We start from the raw sequence: 12,094 nt of genomic DNA, 5'->3' as shown, positions 1-12,094 counted from the left end.
TGTGCTAATAATGTTAACTTTAGCTTCATATAGTGGTAGGTGAATAATGACAGCCATTTAATTGTTGTAGAACTTTATGTAAATCTATTCTAAGTTTTCATTCAGATTGTTGCTTCATTATGTATTTTTTTGAAGTTCTGTCTGCTCTAGCATGTTTGGTTTAATTTTTAGAACCTTAAAACGGCAAAAGTTAAAGATATCCTCCCTCCATTTCCCATATTCAGTAAATATTGTAACACCCTACCACACAGAGCCTTACGTTTAAGCCATAAAATAGAGGTGGTGTGATATTACGACCTCAAAAAATAAAACATATACATAATAATAGTTGAAGGAATTTAGTAATCGAGGAGTCTTAAAAGAAAGCTTAAGCAAAGTCGTGAAAAAGAAAAGCGCGATGCTCACGTAATAGAAACTTGCATACGAAGAAAGTATAGACACATATATATAATGAGAGCGGAGTGTCAAAAGATATAGAATATCAAGCTCCATGCTCGACCTGTGAATTCAAGGCTAACCGGAGAATATCATATACATATATATATATAACCCAGATATCCCAAAATACATAAAGTAAATATCTAGTTCTCCAAAAAGTCTCTAAGAGGGACAAAAGTAAAGCTTAAACAAAAGGAGAAATCTAAACATATATATATATATAGCAAATGTACAAAAGATAGCATCCCAACTTCACTTGCCAAGGAAACTCCAAACGCCTAACGAGGTGGCTCTCGACCTGCATCTGAAAAATGAAAATATATATGTATGGAATAAGATCTGGAGGTTCTCAGCATGGTAATGGTGCCCACATAAATAATATATAAGGTTCCAGGAAAGCCAGAGGTAATCCTAGAACTCTGATATTCAGAATTAAACTTAAGGAATAAACTAAACCAGAAATCAGGTAAACTGTCTAAGGTTCTCAAATTCCAAATCTAATCCTAACTCAACACTTCACTTTTATCTCCTCCAACCCTCCAAAACACCGGTAAAACTACCCTCGTCGCGCCTCTACCATACAAGGGGTCTCTCAGTTGCACAAACATACAATTCAAACAAAGAAATCACAGATAAAATGCAACTATAGCAAATAGAACAAATAGCAGGTAAACAGGGATAATCAGTTAGGCAAACCAAAGTACTCACACTCAAACAAAACACATAGATGCATATGATGTATGCCTGCCATATGGCTGATGATATCATCTGTCGGTTACATAGCCAACCCGATATATCTTAGTGGCTAACCGTGGATAGTACCTATGTATGCGCATCCCTAAGCTAAAAAATTATCCATGGGAAGAATCCCAAGTTGACATGGGAGAAACAACACCCTAAGCTCAAAAATATCCATGGAAAGAATCCCAAGCTGACATGGGAGAGACAACATCCCAAGCCCAATTCATATATATGTGCATGCCCATGGGGGAACCCGAGAAGTTAAAGTGCCCAATCACATCTTACGTACAGGGGGTCAATGAATGTCTCAAAATCTCAAACACATAAATCATGTGATGATTTAATCATAAATCATCAACGTCAATGTCAATCTCATTTCATCTCAACTCATTCAACGTTATCATCATTGCTATTAGTTATAGATCATTTATCAGTTATCACTTCATTACCTTAACAACTCAACCATTCACTTCTCAACCTCTTCTTAACTCTCCATTTAACTCCTTCAACACACCCACCCTTTCTCCAAAACTTGAAGACTCGCTAACAGATTTTAAACAGGTGTTATAAAGATTTGGAAATATAGAGGATTGGCATAATACTCAAAAATCTCATTTTGGGCTAAAACAGGGGGATGTGTACGTGAGACTGTGTCCGCGTACGCGAGATTGCAAAACAAGGGGCTCGCGTATGCGAGATGGCAAAACAGTGGGGAGTGCTCGCGTCACGTGTTCTGCTCGCGTACGCAAGCGTCCAACTTTCAGGTCTGCGTATGCAAGACCATGTCCGCGTACGCGAGATAACAGTGATAAATCTTGCGTCGCGTGTGCATGCTCGCGTACGCGACTCCTTCTTTTTCTAAAAAATCTACTAAGTCATAAAAACCAATTTTCTGCACCTAAATTTCAACGTTTATAACTTTCTCTACAAAATTATGATTTTCACAAACCATTTAAAACTCTTGAAATTATCTTTTATTTGAAATAAATTTCATTTAAAACCAAAATTCGAGACTCAAGTTATGATCCACCGAAGTTGGTTAAAAATCACTTTTTTAACAAAATACTGAAATCCCATTCTTTCCAAAATCTTAATTTCAATCATTGTTTTACTCCTCAAACAACACCAAATACACATTCAATAATACACTCAATAATATACTTTTCAAATTGCTCTCTTGTTTCAAACATGGTATCAAGAGCAAAGGTTTTTTTTTTCCATGAAAATTCATTCATAGCCCCTTTGTTTTTCTCCTCCGGCAGTGTTCCTTGGCCTCGTTTTTCAATCCTTTCCCTATGCTTTGGTTCGTCACCGCCATTCCCACCGTGTTCGTCTTGTCATCGCGATTCCAATGCATCCAGAATCGCTGCAAGACGTGCCGCCACGCACCACCACAAGACGCTGCCACCACTAGTGCTCTTCTCCTTTCCAGATTCATCCTGTGCTGTCAGATTGGGTCCCCGATCAATGGCCCAGACGCTACTACGTGTCGCGCCCGCCCGGATCACGCACAACATCCGATCTGACCCGTCAAACCCGGGCATAGACCCGAACAGGCCCATTGGTTGACCCGTGTGTTCATGTCAGCGCTGACGTGGTTCCTTCCTTCATTCAGACGCTGCCATGTGTCATCCCTGGCTGACGTGGCAGACAGTGGGACCCTCCCTAAGGGTTTTGTTTGAGCTCTTTCTGATTCTGCCTTTCATTTTTTTTTTTTTTTGCTTTGAATTTGCAGTTTTCTCTACTCTCTTTGATCTCTGTATCTACTATTAGGAAAAATCATATGCTTTTGTTGCCACAGAAAGAAAGGGTAAATTCTGTCGAAACTATAACCGTTTCAGGCACCTCCTCTCAGACTGTCCTTCTGTTGAATGTCGTACATGCCAACAGAAAGGTCACATTAGCTACAATTGTTCACAATTGTTCTACCATTATTACAAGCTCTCGGGACATTTGATTACTACCTGTCCTACTCGTCCACCATGTCCTGAAAAACTCAAGTATCATTCTCATCCGAACTTCTCCAAGAATGTGTCTACTTTTGCTATTGCTGCTACTACTGAATCTACCAATTCTGCTCCTCTCAAACCGTCTCCTGTCTCTCTATCTGATATTATGTCTCTTCTTAAGCATTTTCTCTACCTTTCTAGTAATACTCCTGTTGCTTTTTTGACTCCTGTAGATAATTCTAAATGGTATTTTGATTCTGGTTGCTTTCATCACATGTCTTCTTTGCATCATCTTTTTGTCTCTCACTACAAATGCACATTCTGTCAATATTGCTAATGGTTCCCTCTTGCACGCGACACACAAGGGTTCTATTTTCCAATCAACTCTTAATCTCCCTGATGCTTATTATATTCCAAAATTGAACTTTAATCTTATTTCTGTTGGTCAACTTGTTGATCTCAATTTTGATGTCAATTTTTCTATTTCTAGTTGTCGTGTACAGGATCTTCAGACGGGACAAATCATCGAGACTAGACGTAAAGTTGAAAGGTTGTTTGAACTCGAGAATCTTCATATTCCTTCTGTGCCAAATCTCTGTGCTGCTTCTTCACCATCTACTTTTCACTTGTGGCATCACCGTCTTGCCCACAGCTCCTTAGAAAAATTGCGTCCTCTTGTGTCTCAAGGTGTCTTGGGTCAGGTTACTAATGAGTCTTTTGATTGCATTTCTTGTCAAACTACCAAACAACCTGTTTTATCTTTTCACAATAATTCATCTCTAGCTTGTTCTCCTTTTGATCTTATCCACTCTAATGTTTGGGGCCCGCTCCCACTACTTCTATGGGAGGAGCTAGATACTTTGTCATTTTCATTGATGATTATTCACGTTTTACTTGGGTTTATTTAATGACTAATCGCCATGAGCTGCCTCAGATTTATATTAACTTTGCTACTATGATTAAAACTCAGTTTTCCAAAGTTATTAAGGTTTTTCAACACGATAATACTATAGAATACTGTGATTTCAAACTTTTAACCTTTCTTGCATAACAGGGTACCTTGTCTGAGTTTTCTTGCCCTAGTACTTCTCAACAGAATGGACGAGATGAACGCAAACACCGTCACATTCTTGACTCTGTTCGTGCAATACTTTTTTCTTCTTCGTGTCCTGAGCTTACTTAGGGTGAAGCTGTTCTTACTGTTGTTCATGTAATCAATAGACTTCCTTCTTCTGTCGTTGGTAACATTACTCCCTTTGAGCGTCTTTATTATACATCTCCTGTTTACAGTTCTCTTCGAGTTTTTGGTTGTGTCTGTTTTGTTCTTCTTCAACTTCATGAACATAGTAAACTTGAACCTCGGGCTCACATGTGTTGTTTTCTTGGTTATAGCACTGAACACAAGGGTTATCATTGTTGGGATCCTCTCTCTAGACATATTTGTATACCTCGTCATGCTGTATTCTAGGAGCATCACATGTTTTCTCAATTCTCCTCCTTTAAGTCCATTCCTCCTACTCAGTCACTCTTTTTCACTAACCCCAATATTGATCTTTTTCATAGTGATGATTCTATAGGTTCTATCTCGAGTCAACCTCTACAGCCTTATATTCTTTCTGTCTTCTTCATCTCCCGGTGATTCTAGACGGAACGATGTTCCTGCTCCTGCCGTCATACTGCTTCCTCCCACTCCTTCTAGGGTAAGAAATCCACCTCCTCATCTTCTTGATTATCATTGTTTTTCTACTATTCTTCATCAACATAAGCCATTCAGAGAAGCCTCCACCAATCCAAATTGGCAACAAGAAATGCAGGAAAAAATCCAGTCACTTGAAAAGCACACACTTGGGATTTGGTTGATCCTCCTTTTGATGGTTCTATTCATAATTATAAGGTACGATTGGTTGCTCAAGGTTGTACACAAGAGTATGGTATTGACTATGAAGAGTCTTTTGCTCCTGTTTCTTGTCTCACATCTGTTCGAGTTCTCTTTGCTATTGCTGCGGTAAAAAAATAGTCTCTTAGTCAGATAGATGTGAAGAATGCATTTCTTAATTGGAATTTGAAGAAGAAGGTCTATATGAAACCACCTCCGAGTTATCCTTGTCCTTCTAGCAAAGTCTGTCTCCTTTGTAAGGCACTTTATGGTCTTAAGCAAGCTCCTCGTGAATGGTTTGACAAGTTCAGCACCACTATATGCAATCTTGGTTTCACTTGCAACCCTCATGAGAATGCTCTCTTTATTCGTAAAAGTGAACGTGGAGTTGTTCTTCTGCTTTTGTATGTTGATGACATGATCATTATTGGAGATGATGTTGATGGTATCTCTGATCTCAAAGCCTCCCTTCACCATACTTTTGAGATGAAAGATCTTGGCTCTCTCAGTTATTTTCTTGGTCTTAAGATCATATCCACAGATGATGGTATCTATCTCTCTCAAGTTAAGTATGCTTCAGATCTTCTTGCTCGTGCCGGAATTACAGATAGTCACACTGAGTCTACTCCTCTTGAGCCTAATGTTCGATTTACCCCTATGGATGGCACGATTTTGGATAATCCTACTCTTTATCGACAGTTAGTTGGGAGTCTCGTCTACTTGACTGTCACCCAACCAGACATCGCCTATCTAGTTTATGTTCTTAGCTAATTCTTGTCAACTCCTCGTACTACTCACTATGCGGCAGTTCTTCGCATTCTTCGCTACATCAAAGGCACCATATTTCATGACCTTTATTTTTCTGTCCATTCATCTTTATCCCTTCATGTGTACTCAGATGCTGATTGGGTTGGTGATCCCACTGATCGTCGTTCTACTAGTGGTTATTATTTGTTTCTTGGCGACGCTTTCATTTCTTGGCGAGTTAAGATGCAAACGTTCACTGCTCGATCAAGCACAGAAGCTAAATACCGTGCTCTCGCTGACACCACTGCTGAGGTTGTCTCGATTTGTTGGCTTCTCGCAGACTTGAGTGCTCCTCAGTCATCCCCGACCGATTTTTTTTGTGACAATCGCAATGCTATTCAGATTGCGCATAATGATGTGTTTTATGAACGCACCAAACACATTGATCTTGATTGTCACTTTGTCCGACAACGTCTCCTTATTGATGTTGTTCGCCTCGTCGCTGTTGGAACTCTGGATAAAACTGCTGATATCTTCACGAAGGCTCATCATCCTACTCATTTTCGGACTCTAGTATCCAAACCCAAGATGGTATTCTTAGCTCCCACTTGAATTTGTAGAGGAGGGAGATGTTAAAGAATAATTAAAATTAATTAAAATCAATTAGTATCATTTATATTTATATTTATATTTATATAGAATATCTGTATATTAATTATAAGATTTGCTTTTATTACTTTGATTCTTTTAATGCCTATATATGTCCATATGTATTATACCTTTTCAACATACTAATAATATACTTTTCATACTACTCCCTTTTTTCTAACATCAGCATTGACTATGTCCTATACTTTATTCAAGTTTTTAATAAAAGTTACCAATAGCAGACGATTGAACGTGTTACATGTTGAGCTTTGTACAACTTTACTCATACAGTCATACTACCTCAAGCAGCATGATTTGCATTATTAAAGTATGTAAATGGCAACACACACACCAAGATTGAAAAGCAAGCTAATAAGCTAGCTTTCATTTAAATATTATGGCCGGCTTTGCGGCTTCTTTTCTGTGTATTTATTGTTTAATATGTTCCCGTCAAAACAAACTTAACTGGTGCTTTGATACCTGATTATAAAATGCAGGGATAATTATATTATCATATAACTGTAACCTTAATTTGACCAAGAATAAGTATTCCAATTCTATGGTCAAACGTAGTTATAATTTTAAAAAAATTATCAAAATAGTATCTAAAAATTAGTATTATTGACAAAAAAAATTCTCAAATAAGTACGAAAATATTTAAAAACATGACAAAAAAATTAGATATTAAATATATATTACAAAAAAATTTTAAATATAAAATTTTGATGCAAATTTTACAATAATTATTAAAAAATAAGATATTTCATCCTTAAAATTTAGTAATTTTTTGTCAAATAAATATTTTTTTAAAAAACTTTTTATTATCAATGACCATTTTTTTTTGAAAAATAAAAAAAAAAATCTAGAGATTAAATTTTGTTCTAAATTTTTGTGTGTACCTTTAAATATTTATTCAAATATTAACACAAAATTTAAAACTAATAAAAAAATTATTTGCTAAATATAAATTTTTTTTTATTATTTATAAAAATTATAATATTTATTAATTTTTTTGTTATATTTTTAAATTATTTAAAAATTATTTTATTAATAATATCTTTTTAAGATTTTTTTTAACAACGTTTAAATTTTTGGAATACCAAATTAATAACTAACCCTTGCAAAAATTGATCGAGATAGCGCAATATAGTTCCTGTAGTTAGAACCATCACCAGATTTTCACATGTAGCATCTATATCCACGTACTCTTTGATGTCTACATTACATGCAAGATATATATATATATATATATATATATATATATATATATATATATATTCTAGTATCTTTATATTACGATAAATATGATAGTTATGACATTTTAAAAAATATTATTAAAATTAAAATAATATTTTTTATAATTTAACAATATTTTTATAAAGTGTTGTTAAAAAAATATAAATTTAATTTTAATGTATTATTAATATAAATTAATTTTATACATATATCTATGTCATGTTAGTACAAATAATAGAATTCAATATAAATATATATATACAAGATACATGGGAGATTTATGAAACAATACGGAAAGAATAAGAGGTGATAATTAATTAGTAGTTATGGGTCAAATTTGTCGTGCACTTCTATAGTACTCTATGTAGGTTCATTTTCAAATCATGTGCGCTAGATTTAAAAGTCGATGCATCATCTTTACTGTCGATGAATGATGACCATAATAATTGAGAATGTAAGTCAATATAATCAATATATAATTGTTTGGTCAAACTAGCTATTGTTAGGGCATAGCAGCTTAATTGCATAACACAAAATCAAGTCAACTAAGCCTATTTTCACATTTACAACTGCTTAATTGGATAGACGTCCATTTACATCACCAAGAACTTATGGCATGCCCAAAAAACTATATTCTCCCTTTATTTTGAGTCCTTTTATGCCTTTGAAAGAAAATCTACATGCAAGACTTGTGACTCTAGTTCCATAACTGAACTAAATTGAACAAGCATTGTTATGGTTTTAGGGAGATGCAAAGATAGATTCAACACTTGAAAGCCACATTTTGTAGTGTTTGTTTGATCCTTTTTGCTGATACAATAGTTGGCTCTGTGAGCTGCACATGAAAGATGCTCAATTTAATTAAAAAAGACCACTAAGCATTAATTGATACACGCTATGAAATAGAAAACATACATTCCCAGTTTCCCACCATAGGTGATGAGGTGCAATTAAAACCAAAAAGGTGATTCCATGTACTTACCTTAGATATAAGGGTAAAATAAAGTTTCCCATCAACTTCGCTGGACTGAACCGAATGAAAATTCAATCTGAGACTGCTAACTGCTTCCATAATTTTTAGAAACATTCCTGCTCTTGAAGGGCATTTCATTTCAATCACAACTTCATTATTCTCATTGATGTTAACAGCAACATCATTAGTAGAACTTCCTTTTAGTAAAGATTCTGAATTAATCTCTGGCCTGGTGTCATCTATGTCACGAGACTTCCTCTTTTTCGCCATCGATTTAGTGCCATTATCCGTTTTGTTAAAATAATTATCAGAAGTCCTCTCCACCATATCTTGAGGTGATCTTTTAGTTCTAGCCTCTCTGTCTGTTAGATCCTTATGAGCTTCCAACTCTTTTATCCTTTTTTCAAGCTTTCTAAGGTATTCTATTGCATCATCTAGTATCGAAACTTTGTCATCCTGCAGGGATGGATGGATCATATGGTTAATTTCAGCAGCGACATTTAAAGGATTACAACCTCAACAATCAAGGGAATACTATATATAAATGTTTACCTTAGTAATTGAAGGGACCATTGATCTAAGGGTTAAAAACCTTTCATTTAGTTTTGCTCTTCTCCTTCTCTCTGACAAAACATGGTTCATGCCATTTTCATCAGCTTCTGTTCTCACTGCTTCTTTAAAGTCATTCTCTTCTTGATACTCAAGTATCCCATCCAAGTGCATCCGAGGAACTTCAAACAATACCTTCTTCAATAAAGCTTGTGAGCTTCCTCCAGTTCTTGGCCTTTGGTAGCTCACTGACCCAGCTTTCTTCCAACTTGAAAAGCTTGATTCCTGATGAAAATTTTGAAAATGCATCCCCATGATTAACTGGTCTGAGCTTTTTAGAAGGGTAGAAAGAACCATCTGATAATGCCAATCATCGCTTCGAGGATCAACTAATGTCATTTTTGAGTTATTGCACTTTTGAAGGTCTTTGGCACTATCAGTGAGGTTTTCACCCTTTGGAAGGGAAGCAACGTTCTCAGGACTGTGAAGAGTTTGAGATACGCAGTCACTAGAATTATGAACAGCATTGCTCAATTCATCATCCATAATTTGCCAACTTTGGACTTGAGAGGTGCCATTATTTATCCTTTCAACCATGAGTGTTTCATCTGGTGGTTGATTGGCTTGAAATGCATTTGAACTGTTATTAGGAGAAGTTATGCTGATTAATGCACCTCCTACTTCTTGAGATTGTTTCACATTAAATGCTCCATGTACATTATGAACACCGACATCAAGAATATCCAAGAAGGAAGTTCTGATCTGTTGAATGAGACTGAGATCTTCTGAGACCTAAAAAAATATAAATCAAAGCAACATGGTTATGAGGGGAGGAATTGAAAGAAAAATAACAATAAAGTTCAGATAAAGGGGAAATTTACATGATCAGTTGTACCCAGCTCAATGACCCCATCCATAAAAGGAAAGCACACCACTGTCTAAGAGAAACGGAAATTACACAGCACATTAGTGAGATATTTCCTAATAAACTTGAATTACTATGAGTAATCATCATAGTCATGGTCTTAGAATAAGAGGATGGTACCTGAATGGATGCACTCTGAGCATAACAGAGGAGAAAGTGCAGCCATGGAGAAAAGACCAACCAAAGACAACATATTAGAGACATTATGTCCCAACAAAAGAAGAAAAAAATACAGAAGAAATAATAGGCAGAAAGCAGAATCATACCTTAGCCAGAAGACAGCGACTAAAATCTCTACAATCACTAGAAGGAGCATCACACAGCCAAATTGGTTCACCTTTTGCAAGAGCCTTTCCTGGTAACCTTCCAACATACAGAGATTTGACAATTTAGTGATCCAGTAAAAAAGATGAAGTGAAAAGAGAAAATAAGAGAAGATTTATTAGTGTCACTATTATTACCCTTGGCCAATGTTGAATACAAAGGACATGCAAACCAAATAGTACCATTCTGTATCTGTGAGATCCTCTGGAGACAGTGCTGCTGAAGGCCTTTTTGTTTGAGGGCTGGCTTCTACAGTTTTGAGGGACTTGTATAACTCTCGAAGCTGCTCACTCCGCTGCAACCCTATCTGATCAGAATTGAGTTCCACTCCTTGACTTGTCTTCCTTGTCTTAATGTCTCCATTGTAATATCCTTCCCCCCAACTCAACACCCTGCTAAATGGGCACCATGAATAGAAAGAAATTGATTTTGAATAGTAGTATTATTGAATTGTGGTGTTGTCTAAGAAGCTATTATATTGAGTTGTTCATATTAGAGAAGAAGAAGAAGAAGAAGAAGAAGAAGAAGAAGAAGAAGAAGAAGAAACAAGTCATGATGTGTCTCATCATATGAAGTCCATTCAGGCATTTTCACAAACAACACATATTCAAGAAACAGAAAATGAAAAAAAAAATCACAAACAGAACTGAAATTCATGGAAACAGTTAGTTAGAAGTTAGTACCCGGGTTGGGTAGATGAAGTAGACCAGAATATTGCATAGCTCCACTGGATGCTTCTCACAGACAAAGCAAACTGTTCTTTGAAGTTCTCCGTCAACATTTCCTTGTTCTTTGGGTTCAGGAAAATAACCACCAAACCTTATCATATATAGATCCAAAATTCTCAATATGAACCTCCCTCTCCTCTCTCTAAATCTCCATTTTCTTGATTGTAGAACGTTCAACGAAAGCAAAACAAGTAGGCCCTATATTCCAAAAGCAACCTTCCTTAGTTCCACTTGCTAGATTCAGAATCCAAAAAACAAGTGGCAGTGTTTCAAAAGTGTTGTAATATCTTACAAGTATAGCAGCAGATGTTGACTCCAGAGAGAGGTTGATCTCACCCAGTATCTATTAATGCCTGTGTTGTACTATTTGTAGGGTCTGGTATCACAAGGAGCTTCTTGTGTCACTCAATAAGACAAAACCATACGCCTTTTATTCCTACCTATGATTAAAATAACAACAGAAGAGAGGAACAAAAAACAAGCAAGGGGTTGGTTGATTCTATTTATAGTAACTGATCTAACAGATTGAATTTGAGTTCATATGTATGCCTCATGCCTATGGAGTGGGTGAAACAAAATATTGGACATTGGACAATGTTGATATATTTATTAATGATGGCTTGGAAGAACTGAAATGTTTGTGATGACTAATGGCCAGGGTTATAAAGACTTTGATAACTGAGGCTGAGAGGGACAGGTTTCTTTCAACACATTTCTGCACGCTATCTTTCCTAGTTGATACAGTTAATTGGTTGATTTCAGTTTTTTAGAAGAATGAAACTCAACTTAGATGAGTTGAAAACTCTAATCAAACGGAGAGTGAAAATAAAATAGGAGAGAGAAAATAACTTGAAATTGCTAACCAAATATTTTATGTCGTGCATGTGCATAAAGTACAAAATATGCTTCTTTTTTTTGGTGTCTAAATAAGATTTAGTATCACACAAATGATTACTCTTC

The 12,094-nt window shown here is 35.8% G+C and overlaps 1 protein-coding gene across 5 annotated transcripts; it reads right to left on the bottom strand.

Annotated features, from left to right (window-relative positions):
* Window positions 1-8,081: 8,081 nt before the first annotated feature.
* On the bottom strand, window positions 8,082-11,770 carry LOC112732736 (transcription factor GLABRA 3). Of its 5 annotated transcripts, none has more exons than XM_025781499.3 (8): window positions 11,090-11,770; window positions 10,544-10,798; window positions 10,349-10,445; window positions 10,203-10,217; window positions 10,039-10,095; window positions 9,161-9,949; window positions 8,618-9,064; window positions 8,082-8,470 (listed from the first exon to the last, which is right to left on the bottom strand). In XM_025781499.3, exons 1-8 carry the CDS (start codon window positions 11,185-11,187, stop codon window positions 8,399-8,401), a joined length of 1,830 nt encoding a protein of 609 aa, XP_025637284.1. In that variant the 5' UTR covers window positions 11,188-11,770; the 3' UTR covers window positions 8,082-8,398. The 5 variants fall into 5 exon arrangements, with proteins under 5 accessions (XP_025637284.1, XP_072068371.1, XP_025637281.1 ...); XM_072212270.1 differs by lacking the exon at window positions 10,203-10,217 and having other exon boundaries at window positions 10,544-10,801; window positions 11,090-11,332; window positions 11,427-11,566; XM_025781496.3 differs by having other exon boundaries at window positions 10,544-10,801; window positions 11,090-11,472.
* Between the last annotated feature and the right edge of the window lie 324 nt (window positions 11,771-12,094).

Source organism: Arachis hypogaea, chromosome 13 (assembly GCF_003086295.3).
Source record: "Arachis hypogaea cultivar Tifrunner chromosome 13, arahy.Tifrunner.gnm2.J5K5, whole genome shotgun sequence".
Taxonomy (NCBI): Eukaryota; Viridiplantae; Streptophyta; class Magnoliopsida; order Fabales; family Fabaceae; genus Arachis; species Arachis hypogaea.
This window is presented reverse-complemented; position numbering and strand designations above follow the sequence as displayed.